Below are 24107 nucleotides of genomic sequence, written 5' to 3'. Positions count from 1 at the left end.
GGGAAGCTTGACAGGAGCAAGGACCGGTTCAACTACAGGCTGAGCCGGTACAGAATGACTGTGGAGTGTGCTTTTGGCCGTTTAAAAGGATGCTGGAGGTGTCTCTATGGGAAGCTAGATTTGGGGGAAAGCAGCATCTCCGCTGTTATATCCGCGTGCTGTACCCTCCATAATATTTGTGAAGGGAAGGGTGAAACATTCAGTGAGGAATGGACCTCCGAGGTTCGACGCCTAGAGGCTGAATTTGCACAGCCAGAGAGCAGGGCTACTAGAGAGGCCCAGCAAAGGGCTTCAAGGATTAGGGATGCCTTAAGGGAGCAATTTGAGGCTGAAAGCCAACAGTAATGTTTGGTGCCTTTGCAGTGCCAGTTTTTCCCTTGGGGTACTGTATTTCATTTATTCCAAATACAGTACATAAAAGGGCAGGGGGGTAAGGTGGTGGACTGTACATTCAGAGGTTTGAATATGTCCTGCTTGGATTGCTGTTCAATGCCTGCTGCACTTCAGGATTAATAGGCTGCATCGTGATGGGGGTTGAGTGCATAGGGTAAGGGTTGTAGTTCTCAGGGGTGGTAGGTGAACGTACAGGTGCTGGGGGCAGCTGGTGGTGGTAAGAACCAGGCTGCTGGAGAAAGGTGTTTTGTGCAAACACTGGGGAACAAGGGAGAGAGTTTTGGGAGGGGTGGGGGTTACCACGGTAATGATCTGCCTGCATGGCTACGAGAGACTGCATACAGTCTGTTTGGTGAGCCAGGAGGCTTATCAGCTGCTTCCTGCTTCTCTTGGTAGCCAATTCCTTTCTCCTGCTTTCTGTTTGCCTCCAGTCATGCACTTTCTCTAGCCATTCTTGCAGCTTTTTACTGTCTCTGGCATACTGGTCCATAACTGCTTTGATCAAATCTTCTTTTGATTTTCTAGCTTTTTTCCTCAAGTTCTGTAGTCTTTGCGCAGGCGGTGAGATGGCTGCAGTATTCAAGGTCACTTAAAGTAACAGAAATATAAGCATTTAATACAGAGGCTACATTGTTCTTTATCACACCAAAGGACTTTGTAGACAATTTGTAGCATCATTTTTACACATACCAAATATAGCACAGACAGGCCACGGCAGCGAAGGCATGGCGAGCAATGGGGTGAGTGTTTCTGCCACGACTTCACCTGGGAAGGGGAACTGCCTGAGGGCTTGCCGGGGTTTCTGTGCACTGGGGAAAGCAGAGTGCAGGGAGTCTTTGGGACCTGCACTGGGGAGAAAGCAGAGTGCAGGGAGTCTTTCTTTGGGACCTGCCCGGGGTGAAAGCAGAGTGCAGGGACCTGCACTGAACACTATATCCCTATATTCTCAACAGGATTTTCTACTGCCAGATATATCACTGCTGCGTGTTACCTGGGAAGAGAGGGAGGGTCTTCTACAGCATTGTGGATTCCGCCCTGGTCCCTATGCAGCTTGCCTGTGTGCGGCAATGGTCCCCCCACCCCTCGCGGCACAGTGGCGCGGAAGAGTTAGCCTGACCGGGACAAGGACCACTGTGGCTCTCCCTATAAACTTGCGCAGACACATTGCCCACGCTCTGGCTGCAACTTTTGAAGAGATTACAGAGGCAGATTACAGAGACGTGAGAGACCAAATCAATGGGCTATTCCACATTTAGGCATGCATGCAGGCAGCCATAACCCAAACCGTCCTCTCCCAAAACATTAAATCTGCTTACCCTGAGCACGCTCCTCTGCTTCTTCTTCACCAGCAACTTCCCGCTGCTGTGACTGGCTAACTTCCTCCTGGCTTGAGAAGAGCTCCTGGCTGCATGCCTCCTGGGACTCCGGGGTGTCTCCCTCCACCCCAGTAGCCTCACTCTCGGCTTCCTCTACACCCTCCCCCACTTCTCCCTGCTCTGAACTCTCCATCGTGCTCCTCAGATTGGCAGTGGGGTCACACCCAAGTATGGCATCCAGCTCCTTGTAAAAACGGCAGGTCCTGGGGGCAGCTCCTGAGCGGCGATTTCACTCACGGGCTTTGCAATAGGCACTGCGCAGCTCCTTTACTTTTACCCTGCACTGCAACGTGTCCCGTTCATGGCCCCTTAGCAGCATGGACTTTGATATCTGGCCATAGGTATCATAATTTCTATGGCTGGAGCGCAGCTGTGACTGCACAGCTTCCCCACCCCAAACACTGATGAGGTCCTGCAGCTCGGGAGTGTTCCATGCTGGGGCTCGTTTGGGGCATGGAGGCATGGTCACTGATTGATTGATTGATTGCACTCCACACCTGGCTGAGCAAACAGGAAGGGGATTTTTAAAATTCCCGGGGCATTTAAAGGGCAGGTCACCTGAGCCCAGGGCAGTGGAGTGTGAAACGATGAGCAGAGTGGCTGAAAAGGTATGCTGGGATACCTCCTAATACCCTGGAGGCCAATAAAAGAACTTTTGCTGGCCACACTTGATGACCAGCGCTGCATCACCAGCGCTGGAATCGCTACACCCCAGGCAGACCAGGTGTACAGCCAGCGCTGCAATCACGGAGTTGCAGCGCTGGCCGTGCTTTGTAAGTATGGACGGTCAGTGAGTTGCAGCACTCTAACCCCATCACCAGCGCTGCAACTCTCCAGTGTAGCCAAGCCCAGTGTCACAGACTCAGAATGGCAGCTGTGTTCCCCCAAGGGGGATGTGTGGTTCAGACCTGGTTGAAGTAGTCCACAATCACTGAGTTTGTAAAGTGGTTTGGAAACATCAGGATGAAAGTAATTATAGGAATGTCATTTTTTTTATATCAAAATGTGCCTACTGTGGAGTGAAATAATTTCATGTATCCAACTACTTGTGAAATATCAAGAACCTGCTGTTTGTGAAAATTAAAAATTGTGAAATTGAAAAAAAAGCTGCTGATGGTAGAGAATGAGAATTTTGTAATTCAGAAGATTAAGGGCCTGATCCAATGGTGAATGAAGTCACTGGAAAAACTTCCATTGACTCCATTGAACTTTGGATCAGAGCCTAAGAGTTTGGTTGGCACTAGGAAGAGCAGAGTTGATTGGTCTTAATAATATTTATATAAGATTCTACAAACATCCTTTTGTAGGTAAATATCAATGTTCTCATTTTTCATTGAGAAAAGTGAGCAGGGATTTTAAGAGATTTGCCTGAGTCAGTGTCAGATTATTATGTATTATTTTTGTTGCTGTATCATTGACAGGCTCCAGCCAGGATCAGGGCCCCATTATGCTAGGTGCTAAAGTTTACAATATACGTTCCTGATTAAAATCTATGAGCCCCTTCACTCTGCAATCAGAGTTGGGCAGGAACTGTATTTTCTGTTTCATGGGAATTTCCACAATTTCAATTTTTTTTCCATTCCAAAACTGAACAAAATCAAAATATTTCAAAATGTCCCATAAAATGACATTAAAAAAAATTTCTGCTGAAAAGCTTTGTTTTGACTTTAACTTTAAAAAAAATTAATTTTGAAATGAAGTTATTTCAAAATGAAAAATTAAAATATTCCATTTCACCCTATCAAAACTCTTCCCACCCCCAGAAATGAAATTTAGTCAAAATTGGCACACTTCCACAAAAATTTTGCTTTTGATGAATTGGCATTTTCTGACAAAAAAAAAAGTTCTGTTGGGAAATTTCCAACCAGCTCTATCTGCAATCTCTGCCTGACCCATTAGCTAACAGTGCCTCCTCTTGGTATTTCTAAGTACTTCCCAGCTCCAAATCCTTTTCTTAATCCATTAGACCAGCTGGCTTTTAGTATCACTGTTTTTTTCTGAATTCATGTCTGAATTTTCAAATGAAAGTGGCTTTTCATGTTTTTGCCTGCTCAGTGGCTAATCATTTTCAGCCTCCTGAAATGTTATGAAAATCAACATTTCAGTGTATAAAAATCAGGTAACAAGACCTGAGAAAAAAATTTGCATTTTTTTTTATGTTTGTGGGGACCAGAGACTTGTGAGTATAGCTGGTTGAGTAACACAAAAAACAATTTGCATATATTTTCACAAAGAAACTTGAGTTCATGTCGGTATGCTATACATTCAGGTATTTGAATAGCCAGTGTTTCTTTGTAAAAATGTGTGCAAATGCTAAAAGTTTTATTAGTTTTGGCATTAATAATCATTCATCCAAAAAGACATGAGAAGGAGCGTTTTTTATTCACTATTCAACATTTCCTTTAATCATTTTGTTTCTTAGAAGAGAGGGTTACTCACCCTGTGCAATAACTGAGGTTCTTTGAGATGTGTCCCCCTATTGGTGCTCCACAGTATGTGCGGTAGCATCCTTATGCCTGGGATCAGAGATCTTCAGTAGCAGTGCCCGTTGGGCCGAACACGCACTCCTTCCTTTCTTGTGCTGCGAGCGGTGGTTATATAGTACTGTGCAGCTTGGCTGTCCTTTTCTTCCTGGCCCAGGTGTCTGCTGTCCATGGCTGTTCATACAAACAATCCATGAAGGGGCAGTCTTGGCGGAAATGGCATGGTCACCTGCAGGACAAACAGGGCCAGGCTCCCCCTTTCTCATCTTGTTAGCTGAGCTCATTTGTGGGCTTCCTCTCTTGTACTGGATGGGGGTCTGGTTTCTCTCCCATCTCTCACCCTTAAAGCAGGAAAAAAGTGGGGGATCTGGGCATAACCCAAAGTAGAGAGAACTTCCCAGTAGGAAAGGGTGTAAAAAAGGAAACCTACGTTCATCTGAAGAGTAACAAGGGAGGAAAGAGTGAAGGAAAAAATACATAAATATTTTTAAGAAGGGGTAAAGGGAAGAAAAAATAAAAGAAACAGGTACTAAGAACTTGCAGTGGAAGCACTGATATTACGAAAGGCACTACAGGTATATGAAGGGCTCTGCTAGGAATTTCGTCCCAGCCAAAGGGCAGTTGAGAAGGAACTAAGGGTAGTTGGACTGCACAGTGCTATATAACCACTGCTCGCAGGGCCGGTGCAAGGATGTTTCGCGCCCTAGGCGAAACTTCCACATTGCGTCCCCCCCCCGCGCATCTGCCCTGAGGCGCGCCACATCCCGCCCCCCCCCAGGGTAGCTCCCCACCTCCACCCTGAGGTGCCCCCCTTGCGGCAGCTCTGCAACCCCAAACCTCCGCCCTGAGGCACCCCTCCCCACACACCAGCTCACCCCTGCTCTGCCCACAAGTACCCCCAACACGCTGTGGCTGCTTCACTTCTCCCTGAACCTTCAGACAATATGATACCCAGACTTATACCAGATGAAATAGAGGTCTAGATACATGATCTGACAGTAGGAGAATGCTGTTATCCCATGAAAAAGCAGAAGTACCCAGTCCTGGATGGTCAGCAGGGGGGCCCAACATGACCCAGCCCTCCCTCTGGAGCTGGGGGAGTGCCATCTCTACTTGGTGCCCCCAGAGGGCAGCATGGACGACTGGGCCACATGCTAGGTCCAGGGATACCAGCTTTCTTTCTCCCTTGCCACTCCTGCAGCTCATGGGGCATTCCAGTATTGTGTGTGAGGCTGCTGCTGCTGCTGCTGCTCTAGTGGCAGCGTGAACAAGCCTTAGAATATTTGCAGGTTTCCTTACTGTTTTGACAGGCTGCGAAAATGTTCCTGAAGAATCCAAATAGAGAAAGGAAATGGTGACTTCTAACACTTTATATCTTAGGAAAAGCTGAACAGAATTTCACGGGACAAAGAAAAGGCATTTCTGTAGCCTGAAGGAATTCCCTCAGCTGGATATCAAAGGTCTCCCACAAACAATGGAGGCATGAGAGCTTCTCAAAGAAAAGGTGGCAAGATTCCTTTATAATGGAAAGTGTTAGACAATCTAAATGTAGGAGGATGCCTCCAGCTCCCTTTTATAGTAGTACTTTTTTTACAGTTATGAATTGTCCAATTATTTCAAAGTGCTTCATAGTGGGGGAGGGTTAAGAATAAATTGTCTCCATTTCAAAGATGGGGAAACTGAGGCACAGAGAAATTCAGCAACTTGCCTAAATTCACACTGAAAGTCAGTGACAGAGCTTAGAGCCCAGTGTTCTGATTGCCCCACCTCTGAACTGACCTAGACCACATTGCCGTACCAAAGCAGCAAATAATACATCTTCAGAATACATGTTTGGGGGAAAACCTGCTTGAACTCCTCCTGCATTCCCATCTTGTGTGGGAGATGAACAGCATTTGACCTAATTCCCCTTCTCTGTCTTTAATTTCTGCAATCCTATGAAATACTACAATCCCAAAAGTTAAATGAAGGGCTATAACTGTGCGTTATCAGACATGCCCGCACAATGGCACCAGAACCTATGGCACACAAGAAACTACTGCAGTACTTCATACAAAGAACTGACACTGATTATTATTTATATGAGGGTAGTACTGAAAGTCTCAGATCAGGATCAGGGTAGACAGGGTGCTTTGTGATGTAGACAGGGTCCCTACCCTGATGAGTTTAGATTGTAAAAATAACTGATTAACTGGATTCATCTTCTTGGTGCTTAGTTTCCCCTCAAACTTGGCAGTAGTATGTGGGGCCTGGAGAACTATTTTATTAGCAGAAAACTATCCCCAGCTATAAATTGACAAGGCATATCTATCTATCTAATCTATATTTTTATGTCACAGTATTCCTAACCCAAAGTAATCAAAAATCATAGGTCTCAAAAAGTCATGAGATTGGTTTAAAATAATGCGATTTTAAAAATTAAATAATTTGGGGTTCTTTTTCACTTCAGAGATTCATAGTGTTAAAAGCCAGCAGAGACCATTGGATAATCTGTATATCATAGGCATTTCTGTTCCAGCCTTTATTCCCATATTCAGCCCAAAACTTGTGTTTGGCTAAAGCATGTCTTTGAGAAAGGAATCTAATTTGTATTTGAAGACATCAAGAGATGCAGAATTCACCACTTCCCTTAGTAGTTTGTTTCAATAGTTAATCACCATCACTGTTCAAAATTTGTGCTTATTTCTGATTTGAATTTATCTGGCTTCCAAACACTAGTTCTTATTATGCCTTTCTTTGCTAGATTAAAGAGCCTTCTAGGACCCAATATTTTCTCTTCATGAAGGTACTTATACACTGAAATTAAGTGCTCTCTCAATCTTCTTTTTGATCAGCTAAACAAATTTTCTAAGGCATTTTCTCCAGCCTCAAATAATTTGTATTGCTCTTCTCTCCATCCTCTCCAATTTTGCAACATCATTTTTTAAAAATGTGGATACCAGAACTGTCCACAGTATATATTTCAGTGTCAGTCTCATCAATGCTGTATACAGAGTTAAAATCACTACTCACTACTCCACTCTTGATACACCCAAGGACTGCATTAGCCCTTTTTGCCATAGTATGGCACTGAGAGCTCATGCTGAATAGCTTCTCTGCTATGACCCTTAATTGACCTAATTTTAGTTTGCCTTTGGCTTTAAGAAAAACAGCAAATGTAGAGAGACTCACAATAAAATGGTGAGAGTTGGCCACACTGACGCCATCACCATGGTACTTGAAGGCCTGCTTGGCTCCTTTAGAAAGCTGGATGTGTCTGTCTCCCAAGTCTTCCCGTAAAGTGGGAGTGTCTCATGTTAGAGCCTAACACTCAGTCCCCTCAAGCCTTCACTTCCCACCAGTTTGCTCTCCTTTGCTCCCTGCATAGCTGCCCCTGCAGAGTCTCCTTAATGTGGGGTGGACAACACAGCAATAGACTTTGATGTGAAATTGACCGCCGTAGGTACCTTCACTTACCTCCCTGTGCAGTAGGAGAATGGAGGAGATGAACTCTGAGGGCTGTGAAGTGAAAATAACCAAAGCCAGTCAATTTCACTATGGAATCTGTTGCCCTGCTATAAACCTAGCACAAAACAGACTCTGCAGGAGCAGACTCTGTGAAGGGGAAAGCAACAGATAAAGTAGAGAGCAAGGAGGTAAAGGGGCGGGGAGGGGGGGAGAACGGAGCAATAGACAGAAAGAAGGGGGCACACATGAGTCAGCAGAAAGAAGAAGCTGTTAAGAATATGATTTTTTTTTTAAAGAAGAAGAAAACAGAGAAGAGTTTACAGGCAGACTGTCAGCTAGCTCTACCTAATTAATACCCAGTGTTTACTGGTAAGGAATGTCATGATTTGAGGCTGCTGTAGAAGGAGGAACTCCCTACTAGTGTGGCATGAAACCTGCTGCTTGGGATGAACCAGTGGTAGGATGTTCAATGTGTGCACGACTTTGGGTTTTCATCCTTAGAAATTTGTTAGACATTTCAAGTTTGTATGAAACTCTTTTCTATTTGAACCTGGCAAATTTTGATGGTTTCATATACAAAAGTGAGAGTTTTGCTCCTCCAGTCCCTTCTTTTCCCAAGCTTCACCTGCGTTCCTACTTATCTTTAGATGTCTCCTTGTAGTAGGGCCAACAGTCATTCTACATATCTCTGTCAATGTCTTTGGGATGCTAGATTTTCAGGTGGCAGTCCCACCTGTACTTTCCAAGAAGTTGGTAAACTCATCTCAAGCATAGATATGTATCTTAACCAAATGATTGAAGACAAATTAAAGTATGTATATTATTTGTAAGCCTTGTGGCCTGAAGCCCTAAAGAGCAGGAGGATCACTACTGACACCTGTTGTTTAACAGGGTGAAAAGTGGCCCAGAGCTGCTTGAGAACTCCAGGTAGACCAAGCCACTGCAGTGGGGAGAGCTCTCTGCTGCCATCTATTGGCAGGAAAGGGTAAATGACTGAATGGGCCAGGCCTTATTTGCATTTCTGTTATGGGGCAATTTGGTCAAAATTCAGTTAAGTTTTGGGTTTGAGGGTAATAAAACATTGTTATCCCTGTCAGATAACGAAAGACAAGACAACCACACCAACTATGCCTGGGGTGGAGCGGTCACCCTGACCAAAGCTACAGACTGGCATGATTGGGTAGGAGAGCCTGGACGAAGCTATAAATAAACCAAGAGGAAAAAAAAAAAAAGAAATTAGTTATTTTATTATAATAGTGTATTCTAGATGGCAAGGATTCTGTTTAGGTCCTCAGTGCTGTTGATTCTTCTCTAAAGATTTTGTAAAGGAGGGGTGTAGGTTCTTTGCTAAACCTATGATATAAGACAATAGTATAACTGAAGGATTCCACTGAGAGCCCCTTTATGCAGCAATCAATAACAGCTGTGATTACTACTATTGGATTAGCTGGTAAACCAGAAGCAAACCAGCTAGCACTTATCTTAGGGGCTGGAGACAGAACTTTCCAAATTCTGGACTCCACAAACCTTGGATAACAAACAGTGAGTGTGGGGAGGGAAGTGGCTCTTGCAGGAATGTTTTACCTTGTTGAATGCTTAAAATCTGAATAGATACATACAGATATTGTTGATTAACTATTATTGGCTTTCCCAAGTTTATTCTATGTCCCTTTCCCCCCAATGAAATCTTCTTTGTTTGTACAACATACTCAGTGCTTGTGCAGGGGAAATATTGTCTATCAAGGGTGCTTGGGGTGGGGAGTAGGGGCAGAGAGGAGATGGTATTTCATTTTCCCAGGTCTGGGGGCAAGGGCTAAAGCCAGTGTTATTTATTAAGTTTTTGGACAGAACCACTAGATAATTGAACCCAGTCCTTTTTTCTGTTGACACAGCTGGCAGAAGAGTTATAATGACATTAAAACAAACATAAAATTTTTAGAAAAAGAACATTGTGGTTACAAAATCAAGCACTGAAAAGTTGGGAAATACCAGACATAAGGTTGCCCCTGCCCTAAACCTTAATTCCCCGTGCCCGCTCCATTTGTATGCATTATGATACAGTCTTCAGTTACATGCTCACATTATTTTCTCCATGGGACTCCTACTTTATTTGTTGAATGGGGGAGGGGGTTCTGTTTTATTTATCCTTAGTCAATGTATATGGCCTAAGGATCTATTTACCACATAATATTCAAACTTTCCACAATCCAAAATTTATTGATTTCTTCCTGTGTGTTGCTATTGTGTTCTCACAAACTTTCATCAATTTATCTTCTTCTGTGAGAATAGCTGGTATTGTTATCCCCATTTTACTGGCAATGAATGCAGCACAGAGGGCTTGATTCACAAAGGTACTTTGGCATCTAACTGCCTCTTCAGAGGCCTCAGTACAAAGAGAGGAAGAGATTGACTTTATAGCCCAGTGGTTATGGCCCTCACCTGTAAGGAGGGCCTGCTCCAACTAATATTTAATTATTTATTCAAAGTGGAACAGCTCTAACAGGAGAGATTGAGAGAATTCACCCCAGAACAGCCAGTAACTCATTCACTCACCTGGGATGTAGGAGACCTGAGTTCAAGTCCCTCCACAAATCAGGCAAAGAAGGAATTAAAATCTAGGTCTCCCACATCTCAAATGAGTATCCTAACTACTGTGCAATTGGCTATAATGGGGTAAGGGTCTCTCTGTTTATTCATGAGAAGGGGCTGACGTAGCTTAAGCACCTATCTCCAGGAGAGGGGTCCCAGCTGAGAATCCCAAGCAGAGATAGTAGTCTGCCTCAAGCCTGTCAGTCAGGTGTCTAAGGTTCTGATAAGTGGGGATTAGGCAGCAAAGGATCTTTGTTGATCTGGGCCCTAAGCCCCATACTTTTCTTTTGCATTTCTGCCTGGTTAGGTTAGGCAGCTCCCCACTTGGCTTGCTGGCTTCCGAGAATCCCTTTCTTAGGAGTCTAACTCTCCCCATGCATTGTAGAGAGAGCCTGGGCACCTAAACTAGCACTGAGAATTCCACTGGTAGTAGGGCACCTAGGAGGTAGACTAAAGTCCCTTTGTGAATCTAGCCCAGAATATTAAGGCTAACTTGTTAAGTGTCCATTAATTTTGGATGCCCAATTTGAGACACCTAGTCCCTGATTTTCCAGAGTACTTAGCACCTTATATGTTCAAAGCATAGTTCACATTGATTTCAGGTTCAGATGTGAGCACTCAGGACTTTGCAAATTTTGCTCCAAGTGTCTCATGTTGGGCACTGAGAAAATGACAAATACACAATTAGTGACCAACTGTGAACATTTTGGTTTAAGCAACCATTATTGCCAATCTCAAAACAATCAAAAATAATGAGTCAGAACTCCATGAGATTGGTCCAAAATTCATCAAATTTTTTAAAAATTTATTTTGGGTTTGTTTATCTGTCTTTTAATTTTTGAACTCCACATGTCCATCCCTAGCATTGCCCACTTTCCCAAATGTATAGAGGGTAAGATGGTTTTGGCCACTGCTAAAAGACCTCTCACTCAACCAACCCCTGCATAGAAATTAATCCTGTCCCCCGGTTCCACCTACTGGTTCTGTCCCCACCCAGTCCTTCCCTCAGTCCAGCCTCCTCAGCTTCCATCACTTCAGCCTTCCCCCCAGTCCCTTTCAGTCCCCTATCCAGCCTCACCTCTGCTCCTCTTAAGGTTCTTCAATGCCCTCCCAGGCTGGTGGGGCGGCAGTTGTGTCCCCTACTCCCCTCTCCCCTTTCCCAGGCTGCTGGGCTTTTTGCTGACTCCTCATCCTCTTCTCCCCTCCCATCCCATGAGAATGGGAAGTGGAGGGAAGAGACTTTGCTGGCTTCTAGCAGGGCTGAACTTCATGAGACATCACAAGACAAGCCCCAGCCCTGTCTGAAAACCCATTACGCATGCCCCCCCCCAAAAAAAAACCAACAACCAACCCTGTGAGAGTTGACAGTACTGAGCGACTTGCCCAGCATCACAGAGACAGAACCCAGGATGGCATTCAGTTGCCTTAACCATGAGCCAATCCTTTCTCTTCCTCCAAATCCCTTCTTCATCCACTGTCCACCTTCCAACTTCCACAAGAAGTGAGTACATACAAAAGTTTCATTCATTATACAACCCTGATTAAATCCCAGAATACTGTCCATCGTTTGCACTGAATGAGGGAAGAGTCCTGTAGAAAAGAAGTATGGGATCACGTAACTGACTTTATCACAATACATATGTACAAGGGGGAAGAATTAAGGTTCCATGGACAACCTTAACTCCAGCATGTACTAACTTTCCAATATTTGACTTTGCAACCTTCATGTTCTTTTTAAAATAGGGAGGTTTATGTAATTTAATGAAACAAACGAACCAAAACACAGAACATCAAGTTGGGAAACAGAAATTCATCACCAGGAATGATATTAACTCCCAAATTGGGTCATCGGCAATGTTTGTATGTTTAGCCACGACACAGAGCTCCGCTACTTGAGGTAACTGGTAGCAGTAGTAGGCTGTGTATGTGGATCAATACATTTTGCCAGTGGGTTTCACACCTATTTACTGACTGCAGAGGAAGGTAGATGCTCAGCACTCCTTGGGTTCAATTCCAGGTTCTGGAGGGGAGTATGCTGTAGTGGTAATATATTATTAATAATTTGTATTTCTGTAGCATCTAAGAGCCAGTCATAGACCAGGACCCTGTTGTGCTAGTTAATGTACAAATGCAGAAAAAGAAGATGGTTCATGCCTCCCAAGGACTTAAAATTTACTCTTCTGCCTCCACCCCCTTCCAAAACAGTCTCTGTTCCTTTCTCCTCCTATCCTCCCTACCTCCCTCCAGCTCCTGCCCACCTCCCACTCTGCCCATCTATCCCCTGGCTCCTGCCCCCTTCCCCTTATTTGTGCCTCCCTATATAAAACCCTTCCCCTCTCTGTGCCTTCTATCCACCTATCATAGACATAGAATCATAGACTATTAGGGTTGGAAGGGACCTCAGGAGGTCATCTAGTCCAACCCCCTGCTCCAAGCAGGACCAATCCCCAGATTTTTACCCCAGTTCCCTTAATGGCCCCCTCAGGGATTGAACTCACAACCCTGGGTTTAGTAGGCCAATGCTCAAACCCCTGAGCTATCCCTCCCCCCACCTCTTACCTATTCCTGTACCTTTCTCACTCTACTGCCTTCTGTTTCCCATTGTTTTTCCCCAACCCCCTTGTGGCTAACGCTCTCCCTGAATCCCCCATCTCCTCTGCTTTTCTCCACTCTTTGGTTCCTGCAACCCCTTTTCCCCATATTCCTTCCTGCCCCACCCCTTGCCCCACTTCATTCTAAATCAGGCTGCTTCCTCCTTCTTCTCACTGCCTCAGCACCAGCAGGGGGAACCTTGAGAGCAAAGGAGAGATTTTTTTGGCCTGCCCTAAATTTTGGTGGCTGGTGCAACAGTAGCACAGAGTAGCCAAATGCAAGGAAAGTCCTGCTCAGAGCCCTGGACTGGAGGTTGCTTTGTAGGGTTGGCACCTATACAGTCTAGGCAGCTGGTAGGAACTGAGAGGGGCTGAAGCATGCTTCATACAGATGGAATTGTAAGAGAATTTAACAGTCAAATTCTAACAAGTCTCTACTGAGCACATACAAACTGATTTGTCAAAGGCTCGTAACTTGGCCAACTTCCTGCCCCTCCCAACCCGCTAAAGTAACTTCCCTTGACTCTAGGATGACTTTCCCCTGCCAAATTTCAAGTCCCTGCTCCAAACCATGGAAGCACTAGAGCTTCTAAAATAAATTCTTACAACCAATTCATTAATTTGAAGAAAACACACATCTCCCTCTAATCTCACTCTTGGAAACACCTCAACAATTTTTGCTAAAACTTTCGAGAAATATTCAGACACCCAGCATGTAAAATTTCAGCCCAAATTGTTAAAGTCCGGCCAAGTTATAAGCAATTGAATACAGGGTTTTATAATGGGAAGTATCTGGCAACCTTAACTGCATCACCTATAATATTAGAGGAAAGCAACTGATGTACTATTGGCAATTTAGGTCTACTATGAATATAGAGAGGCATGAAATTAATGACTTGGATATACCTAAGATGACAAACTTATTTTTAAAAATTAATCTTCAGCAAGAAGAATAAAGAAAAAATTACAAAATTGACAATGAGGAAAACCTCAATAAAACAGTTATTCATTAAAAACTAGGAAGAAGACTGCTTGGAAATATAAAGCTACAGACATCAGCCCCCACAAATATGTATCATAATTTATTAAGGGAGTTAGGAAATGATTGGCAGAGGCCTTGGAGGTTTTTCGCCTTCCTCTGCAGCATGGGGCACAGGTCACTTGCTGGAGGATTCTCTGCACCTTGAGGTCTTTAAACCACAATTTGAGGACTTCAATAACTCAGACATAGGTTAGGGGTTTATTACAGGAGTGGGTGGGTGAGATTCTGTGGCCTACATTGTGCAGGTCAGACTAGATGACCATAATGGTCCCTTCTGACCTTAGTCTGTGAATCTACTAAATGAATTTTCTGTAGCGCAAGTCATTGTTTTTGACAAGTCATGGAAGACTGGTGAAAAGGAAATGTACCAATCTTCAAGAAAGGGAAGAAGAATCACGCTGGCAATCACTTCCCTGATACTCTTATTTCCCTATTAAAATAATTTGACAAATATTAAGAGGAAACATTTTTAGAGAAGAACATAAAAGCCATGAACAGCAGGGCTTATAACTGCAGATTTTCCTGGACTGATCTGAGTAAGTTATTTTTTTTAGACAAAACCGCACAATTAATGGAAGGACGGAAACCAGTAGCAACAGGTTTGGATTTTAATACAGCATTTGATTCAGTGTCACAAAATCTTACACTCAAAATTAATACAAACTGGCTTGGATGTGAATACTCATATGGATTGAAAATTGCAAAGGGCTATAACATAATTATAATATAATCTGCCAAGTACAGTGTCGAGGGGAGTTGTAAGCTCTTTGGAGCAGAGATCATCTTTTTGTTATTGGTGTGTTCGAAGCCTAACACAATGGAGACAATTGTAATAATCACTATCTTCATGATTTAGAAAAGGGCAAAAACAATATGTTACTGAAATTTGTAGATAGACTCCAGATGTGAGCTGGAACATTGATGTCTGAGTGGTCAGCAATAACTCTAATATTTAATGATGCATAGGCTTCAGAGTTAGAGATCATTTGCATATCAAAATAGTTCACTATTGATCATTTTAGCAGAAACTTTGGTATTGTGGATTTGGTTTGTGATCGAGGAAAGGGCACTGTTACATTTTCCCCCGCTCTGACACCTGTGAAGTCCAAAGGCTTCTTCAAGGTTCACAAAAAGTTTCAATAATACATGATTTTGCATAGTTCAAACCAGTACCAAAGTGCTCACTGGCAGAGTGTGCCTCATCTTAGAACAGAGGCATGTTATCAGTACCTTGGTACTCTTCAGCAGGGAATGCTCTTAAAAGAAATTAACTGTCTGTTTGGCAGAGTTCTCAGTGAGTTGAGATGTAGCTGGACATCAGATGGGAATAACAGGTATATAGGCCAAGAATCACATTCCCAGTAGTTCAGGCCTTGATGTGCAGAAAGCAGTAGAGGGCCTGAATAGCTCACATCTGGGATAGGTTAGCAGCTGGATATCAGGGGACAGGTGGCAGCAGGGTCAAAGTAGATGTAGGTTCACACTTCTACCTCCTGGGGAAGGAGAGACATAAGAAGGGGATAATGAAGGGAAGGGGAGACACTAGGACCTTGTCTACACTACATTGTTTTGTCGAGAAAAGTCAGCTTTTGTCTACAAAACAGTGGAAGTGTACATACTTCTCTCACCGATGTCACTCTCCTGCTAAGCCAACATAATAAAATCACCTTGATGAGCGGCATAGAGCTTTTTGCGACATAGTTAGAGTGATGTAGCGTCAGTGTCGATACCTCACTTGGTTATGTTGCCCTAATTGGCCTCCAGGAGGCATCCCACAGTGTTCATCATGATAGCTCTGGTCAGCAGCTTAAACTCTGCTGCCCACAAGTTATACAGGTATGTGCCCCTCCACCATTTAAAGGTCCAGGAATTTTTGAAATTCCTCTTCCTGTTTGCTTGGCCTGAGTAGTTCACATAGCATCTTTCCAGTTGATCATACTGGCTTTCTGCAGCAGATGCAATCCTGAGTGGAGCACACTGAAGCTGTTGGATCTGCTGAGTATATGGGGAGAGGAGGCTGTGCAGTTGCAGCTTTGCACAAGCCATAGGAATTTCGATACATGAGCAACGATTCTGGACGTGGTCAGCCAACACAAGGAGTGTTGTGTGGACGTGCTCTACTGATGTTATTAAAGTGACTTATGATCGTCAACAAAACTTAAGTTGACTTAACTCTGTAATATTTAATGATGCATTAACTCTGAAGCCTGAGATCATTTGCATATCAAAATAGTTAATTTAGTGTAGACATGGCCCAGGTGGCAGAGCAGTAAGGAGGAAGTGATGGGGACTGAAGTGACACGAAGAGGGGGTAAAGGATGAGGATGGAAGAGGTCAGCAAAGTTGGAGGTAGAAGCATTGATGCAGGGGCAACAAGGACAATACTATAAGGATTTGGGGGGAGGGCAGGAGAGATAGATGGGAAGGCTCAGCAAGGGGGAAAGGAGAGAAATGAAAGGTATGTCTACACTGCCCATGTTACGGTGCGGCTGAGGCAGCACTGTGACGTGGGCAGTGTAGTCACGCCTTATTGTCAGGGGAACGCTCTCCCATTGATAAAAAAAATAACCACCTCAAATGAGGGGTGGTAGCTGCTCCCGGCGATAAAGTGCTGTCTAGACTGGCACTTTTCAGCACTAAAACTTTTGTTGCTCAGGGGTGTGTTTTTTCACAGGCCTGAACTAATAAAGTTTTAGTGCTGAAAATGGCATTGTATTCACAGCTGAAGACAGAAACAGTGACAGTAGGAGACATGAGATGGGGCAGCAAAGGGTTAAGAAGAGGAAAAGAGAAGGCAGGCAGTGAGGAGAGGCAATGAGAAGGAAAGCAGTGATATGGGGAAGCAACAAGAGAGAGAAAAAGAGGTAAGGGCAGGGAGTGGGAAAGAGACACTTGGCACAGGAACAGCAAGGGGGATGGGAAGGAGAGATGGAAAAGTAGGCAAAACACAGGAGAAAAAGACCTATTTATTATTATTATTAGTTATTACAGTAGCATGAGGAGAAACCCTCCTATCAACATTGCCCTGGGTGCTATACACACAGTGCTTTCCCTGAATAACGTAATAAAAATTATTATTTATTCTTATTCAGTGATTGCAGTCTGTGCCATCAGGAGCCTGGGAGACAAGGTTAAAGGATTAGAAGTTGATTTTATGAAGAACTGGGGCACATGCAGTTCCTATTGTCCTCATAGGGAGTGGCTGGGTTGACAGCATTTTTGAAAATCAGGCCACATAGTTAGGAGCATAAATATGAACACAAGTCTAACTTTATGCACCTATATTTTAAAAGCTTGGCTTTTGGGCACAGTTTCAGTCTTTTCCCTGTGTAGTCAGTCAGTTTCCCCTGTTTGTGAAGGTTTTTTAAACAGCAAGAGGAAAGAAAAAACTTTTTTTAAAAAAACATAGGAAAATGTGGTTGTAAACACTACAAAACTTGGCAGCACAACTCAGGGGCATGGGTAGGACATCAAAGTCCGGCCCCCTTTTTACCACTGATTAGATTTCAACTCCTTGTTGTTTTAAGATAGTGAAAGTTAATTTAAGTCACAGATGTTTTTATGTTTTATCAGATTCCTTTGGCAGAAGAAATTGGCCTGGATCTGGTTTCCCACTGGTGCAAATCAGGAGAGAATCCACTGAAATCAGTGGATTTACACTAGTGTAACTAGGCCCAACTTGCACGTGTGGTGCGTGAGTAAGGCAGGACGCCAGGGCCCCTTCACCCCCAGCCGATTGCATGGGTGCGTGGGGCGGTACACGAATGCAGAATTGGGCCCTAAGTGCGTCAGTATGTCTTGTCCTCGAGCCCTCGGGCTGTCAGTTCAGCACCCAACACCCCGATGATGATCAGACGGGAACGCGCTCCCGCACTCGCTCCCTCGCTCGCTCCTCTGTAACTTTCCCTGCCCCGTGCGGACCAGCGCCAGGGAGGCGGCGCCAGGTGGTTCTAGCGGCGCGGCCCCTTTAAATGCTAATGAGGCCGCCCCAGGCTCGGGGCTGGCCCTCGCTGACTGTGTTAAAAACTTCGGCGGGGCCATTTTGGGGGCAGTAAGACCCAGCGCGGAGCCCGAGCGACCCAGCGCGAGACACCGACCCACCCGACGCGCCGCGCGCCAGCACGCGGCCACCACCGACCGCCCCGGAGAGACGCAATGAGCGAGGCGGCGCAGACCAGCCCCACGGCGGCGGCCCCCCCATCGCCCACCGGCCCCCCCGCCGCCGCCGCGCCGGCCTCCCCGGCCCAGGACGCCAAGCCCAAGAGCCCCGCTAGCCCCAGCGCCCCGGCGGGCAGCGCCAGCGGAGACGCGGCCCCCGCCGCCAGTGACAGCAGCAGCAGCGCGGCCCCCACCGCGGACACGGAGAAGAAAGTTCTGGGTGAGGCCCGGCCGGGGGGCGCGCGCACGGGACCCTGGGGGGCCGGGCAGCTCCGCACGTGCAGCGGGCGGGGCCCGGTGACAGCCACAGAGCGAGCCCGGCCGGGCGATCCGGGGCGAGACCCGCGGCTGGGAGCTGGGCCGGGCCGCCCTGCGCACGTGGAGCGGGCCGGGGATCCCGCCTGTGGCCCCCGCGGCTGCTGCTGTGTCCGGGGCGGGAGCGCGCGTCCTGCGCCCCGGCTGCCGGGGCTCGCTGAGCTGACTGGTCCGCCCCGCCCCGCCCCTGGGACAAGCGGCCGGGACCTGCCCCGCTGCGCGGCCAACCAGGCCCTTTCCTCGCTGCTGCGCGGTCGCGCTCCCCGGGCTGCGGCGGGGGCGCTCACGAGAACGTGGTAGAAAGTCTCTGTGTAAACAGGGCGCGTCGGCCTCTGAGCTGCGCAGCGCGCGCCGGGCCCAGGGGCCAACTCTCAGCAAAGCTGTAGGAAGTGCAGTGCCCTTCCCGCGGCCGCTCCCGCACCGCTCCCTGGGAAGCCTCCCGCTGTCAGCAAGGACTGGAGTAAAGGCCATGGGGACGGTTCGACCTGTGTCCGAGATGGGGGCGGGGGGGCTACAGTCGTTTGCCCTATTATTGCAGCATGTTGGTCTCAGGATATTACAGAGGCAGAGTCGGTGAGGTAATAATTTTTTATTGAACCAGCTTCTGGTGAGCGAGACCAGTTTTTGAGCTACCTGGACCTGAGGAAGAGTTCTGTGTAGTTTGAAAGCTCGTGTCTTTCACCAGCAGACATTGGTCCAATAAAAGATAACAACACCTTGCCATTTATAGTTGAAATTCAACATCCATTTGCTCATGGAGACAGACAGGTGTAAAGGAGGTTTCACTGTAGGAGGAAAAGATTCTGGTGTTGGGAGATCTGCTGCTTCCTCTCACAAGTAGCTTCTGTTGCCCTCCTCCCTTTCTGGAAGATAGTGTCCTGTCAGTCACAGCCGGCATCAGAAGTGACCCTGTGAGGATGCATGCTCCTGTTTCACTTAACTCACCATGATCTGACACACTTGGACACAGATTGTTGTCTGTCATTTGTCAATGAATTCCTTAAGGACTTCTGAATGTCCTAGGTGAAGGATGGCGATTCCCTAGTATCGTAGTGCAGGGGGGCCAGCACTGAGAAAGGAGCAGGAGCTTGGCCTGGCAGGAGACCTTTTTGAGGATATTAAATGTGGTAGCAGCGGGGAGAGAGAAATGGGTAGATGGAATTAAAGCTAGATCATTTGTGGTGGGGGGGGCGGGGGTCGGATACTGATCTTGGTCATCAGCTTCCTAGACTTTGTTTTGTAGTATCCTGTGTTTCCTTTAGTAGTACTGTATTGAATCCATTTTGGGTAGATCAGTAATCCAGTGTGGAGGTATGTCAGCAGTGTTCTAGGGGTATTTTATCCATACTTGCACTAACTGGGGGATAGCTTATCAGCATTCTGGAGTACAGTTGCTCTGGCAGTATTGGATTAAGGTTCTTTTGCAATAAACTGTCACGGGCAAATATGCATCGAAACAAGTGCTCCTAGATCCTGATCTTGTGCAAGTTTGGTTTCTCAACTGGATTTCATGGTTCAGGCACACCTGGGATACCTGAGGGGTATATCAGCAGTTATCTGGAGTACTGCTGCTATCTATTCCAATTTCTAATGGATAGAGTAGCTTGTAAGATGGCTTAAAAAGCCCTAATGTGTTTTAGGAACTACACCATTGCATGCTATGTTTGCACCAGGGATGGAAAATGTTAAAAAGTTAACTGATAAGCATCAGTCTTACCAGTAAGGTATTTAGTTAATGTTTAAATGCCTAATGTGCACATTAAAAACATTGCAGCAGTACCATTTCATAGTGTATGTGGAATTAGGTTCTATATTGTTAGGAGTCAGGACCATTACTATGGCACTGACATAGGTTCAGGAGGTGCTGCAGCACGCACAAGTTTTACGTGGTGGCCAGCTGCCGGGACCCCAGGTAAAACATAGGGGTGCTGCAGCACTCCCCTTGTCCCTGATTCCTGCACCTGTGTTGTGAACTTTGTTAATGGTTAAATGGTTAAACGATTAACACAATAAAACAAGGGCTATTAGACTAACTAGTAGGGAAAAGGCCTTTATGCTCATAAGGACTGAGACACTTGAATAGGCTTTCCAAGAGAAGCTTTCAAAGTCTTATGGTTACTGAGATACAGGAGTAGATTAATAAAGATGTCCTTGGAAATGAAGGTGGAAGGAGTCTTGCAAAATGCAAGGGGGAGAACATGACTGTGCATTCTCCCACTTCCCTTGCTGTCTGATTCATCAAGAGCAATTCCGTGCATATCAGTAGCCATCGGTAGACTATGAGGAAGTAGCCGATAAGGTATAATAGCTTTTTATTGGAGCTTCAAAATACACTTACAAGTAAGCTTTCCAGTCAGGAAAGGTTAACTTGTGCCTTTACTACTAATTTTTTTCTAATAAGAATGATAAAATCTTAAATGATGTCAAAACATTGCTGTTGTCTGCAAACCAGCCTTATTGCTAGGTTTTGTGGGGTGTTTTTTTTTTTTTTTTTTTTTTGGACACAGACTGTAAGGATAGCGTTTTGACTGTGTTGGTTGGTTGAAAATGGTCTCCTGAGCAAGTCTTTTATCTTGTTAATCTCAAACTTTCGTGTTAATGGCTTTGCAAATATGTATCCTAAGTGCCACTGAAAGCATATTGTAACACATGGTGAGACCACCTGAATTTGATAGATAAATAGAAAAATTAATTACCCACCAATTATTGTTGACTCTTCATTAAGAAAAAAGTGAAACTTGTTTCTAAATAAATGGAGATATATCTATCTCCTAGAACTGGAAGGGACCTTGAAAGGTCATCAAGTCCAGATTCCTGCCTTCACTAGCAGGACCAAGTATTGATTTTTGCCCCAGATCCCTAAGTGGCCCCCTCAAGGACTGAACTCAGAACCCTAGGTTTAGCAGGCCAATGCTCAAACCACTGAGCTATCCCTCCTTACCTGGGAAATTATTGGTTTCAATCTGAGAGCTTTCCATGGACCTGTTGAAATGAGAGGGTTGGCTTAATTCAGTTCCTAGTGGGACACGTGCATACCACAAATCACCTCCATGATTTGTACTGTACTGATCCCCGTTTTGGCAGACTAACTGTACAGGCCAGGGTACTGCACTCTCATCCCTAGAAATGATATCTCCATAGTGGGGATAAGATACATTTGTATGGATAATGACAACTTCCACAGTTACTTTTTTAAAATCTGTCTAATGTATAAGTAGTGTAGACCATCATGCTTAACTGTCTAGGGTTAGGTAGAGGTGTTTGCTGGTGGCAGCTTATTCCATAATTGCTAAGACCCCACTTAACTTGAGATATTTTGGAAAATCCTGATTCCTCAATATTCGGCTTCCATCGTAATTTTGACAGCAGGAGCCCTGCCGTGTGTGGAGCTGACAGCAGGAGTGGAAAATTGCCAAAAAATAACAGACTTAATTTATTATTAACTGCAAATGTCCATTATATATTCTAATTTTGCATGGCTTGTCCATTACTCTGTTGCATTTTTTGACAGTCATCCCACAATTCACGTAGGGCCTTTATGATTGCCCTTTTGGGGTTTCTTGTGCCTTCCTCTGAAGCATGAAGTACTGGCTTTGGCCACAGGATGTGGTGGAGGCCTGGATATTGATGGACCCCTGCTCTGATCTAGTTTGGTAATATCTGTGTTCCTATCATTCTAGTTAAGGGTTTTGGGCAATTCTCTGTCCAGCTCCCTTTCTTTTCCTTGTTCTTTGAAGCAGGTATAGTCAAAAATAAGTTAAATGTTAGAAATGAAATTTCAAAGTGAATTTTATCCTTTAAAAATTCAAGAAAGTCAGTTACTATTTTAACATGTTTTTTCCAGATATAATATGCAGACACATATTTGGTTAGGGGAACATCCCATGCTATAGGACCTGGTGAAACTTGGACCCTATTATACTATCTTGGAGGAACATGTGAAATACGGTGGTTGGGGACTGTTGTCAGAATGTTTCAAGTCAAGAGCTGTGGAATTTTAGGGCTCAAGATCATGCTGAGTTCTCAGTAACTGTGGGATTCAGTTATCATGGAAAAAACAGAAGAGGAGGAAAACATCAGAGACCAATAGATGAGACTCAGGCCCTCTGTTTAGAGGTTCCCTGTTTGACTAATGTAGTCTTTTGATTTTCTAGAAAGAAAGGAAGAATTGGCCCAGGAGTGGGATATCTGTATCCATAAAATGTAAGAGTTTGTATAAGAAAAAAACTTCCTCAGGGAAAACCAAGAGGCTCTGTAATTAGGGATAAAGGGGTGTGTAGATGTGCAGACTCACCCCTGCAACGCCTCCTGCTGGTTTCTTAGGGAATTAGCTCGATTTCCAGCCCAGAGCACCCTCTACAGGTTGGTGATTCGCTTGTCCTCTGGCCCCCATGTTCCTCCCAGGACCCAATGCCCCTTTATCTGGGGTGCTGCCCCCTGGCAGTAACCCCTTTCTCCCAGGGTCTCCCCTCCCCAGGGAACCCCCACCCACCGTCTCCACCTCACCTCAGTATCAGGCTACTGCCAGTCATTATCTAGCCCCCACATCCTGGCAGACTGCAGTATCAGCCTACTCATCACTGGCAAGGTTGGGTTTGGACCTCATGCCTTTGCCTACTCCTGGGCTGCCCTCTGCAACCCCCAGAACCTGTTGGCCTTATCCTAAGCTGCAACCTGGGGCTTTCCAGGCTGGAGACCCCAGCTCCTCTGCCTTTCCCCAGCCCTGCTCCACTCAGGTATCTTGTGTCTAGTTCCCTGCAGACAGGCCCTTCTCCCTCTACAGGCAGAGCTTCCAGCTCTCAGCCTCTTATAGGGAGCATGGCCACAGCTGAGCCTAATTTCCCCAATCAGCCCAGGCTTCTTGTCTCAGCCTGGGCTGTTTTCACTCCTTCAGGGCAGGAGCTGGGGTCCACCCTGCTACAGGGTGAAAGAGCAAAGGGTGAACATTTCCAGTGGGATATCAGAAAATATTTTCCTAACAGTAAGAACTATCAGACTGTGGTATAATCTCCTTAGGGAAAGTGGTAAAATCCCCCCTGCTCCAGTGATACCAGAAAAGATCTGCCTGGTCACATCATGCCTGTCACCCACACTCCAGATGATGCAGCATGACGTTCTCTGTGGTATTTTTCTGTCTACTTCTAGTTGTCCTAAGCAGGCACTCCTGCTGTGTTTTGCTTTTTGGTAGCTGGATACTAGAGTTAAACACAACTAAGTGGTGCCCCAGTCTGGCAGCTGGATTCTCGGCTTGTATGTCCTGCATCTTGCCACAGCCCATTCTCAAGCTAGGAATTGCACATGGGGATCAGTAGGCAGCAGCTGGATTGTAGAAGTGGGAAAGATAGCCTGGAAGTGACAGATGTGACCTAGTGGTGAGAGAATAGGGATGGAAATCAGAAAAAGTGGGTTTCCATTCTTGGCTCTGCCACTGACTTGCTATGTGACTTCAGGTCAGCGGTTCTCAGCCCACGGGCTGCATGCGGCCCAATTAGCACACAGCTGCAAACCAGCTCAGCTGCATGCTAAAGGTACTACCAGGTTCCCTGCTGCACGGAGCGGAGGGGTCCAGGTTACCCCTGCAAGTTCCAGGGGCTGGGGCAGCGGTCCACCCCCAGTCTGGGGCAGTCACGTGGCAGGGGTCTAGGATCAGAGTCCGAGCTGTCGCTGCCCTGCCACCTGGACCTTGCAGTCCAGGTAACACATTGTGGGCCAC

At 45.7% G+C, this 24107-nt stretch overlaps 2 protein-coding genes across 3 annotated transcripts in view; both read left to right on the top strand.

Annotated features, from left to right (window-relative positions):
* Positions 1 to 24107, top strand: part of LOC127046810 (uncharacterized) — a 278001-nt gene that overhangs the window by 90474 nt on the left and 163420 nt on the right. The window lies entirely within an intron of this gene.
* YBX3 (Y-box binding protein 3) overlaps positions 17951 to 24107 on the top strand; it is a 50525-nt gene continuing 44368 nt past the window's right edge. Inside the window, exon 1 of one of the 2 annotated variants that reach the window (XM_050944321.1) lies at positions 17951 to 18299. In XM_050944321.1, the coding sequence (XP_050800278.1) occupies positions 18077 to 18299 (223 nt within the window). In that variant the 5' untranslated portion in view covers positions 17951 to 18076. The remainder of the gene's footprint in view (positions 18300 to 24107) is intronic. The other variant, XM_050944331.1, reaches the window with a different exon arrangement.

The sequence above is a fragment of the Gopherus flavomarginatus genome, chromosome 1, assembly GCF_025201925.1.
Source record: "Gopherus flavomarginatus isolate rGopFla2 chromosome 1, rGopFla2.mat.asm, whole genome shotgun sequence".
Taxonomy (NCBI): Eukaryota; Metazoa; Chordata; order Testudines; family Testudinidae; genus Gopherus; species Gopherus flavomarginatus.
The sequence above is the reverse complement of the archived record's forward strand: the minus strand, read 5'-3'. Positions and strand labels throughout refer to the sequence as shown.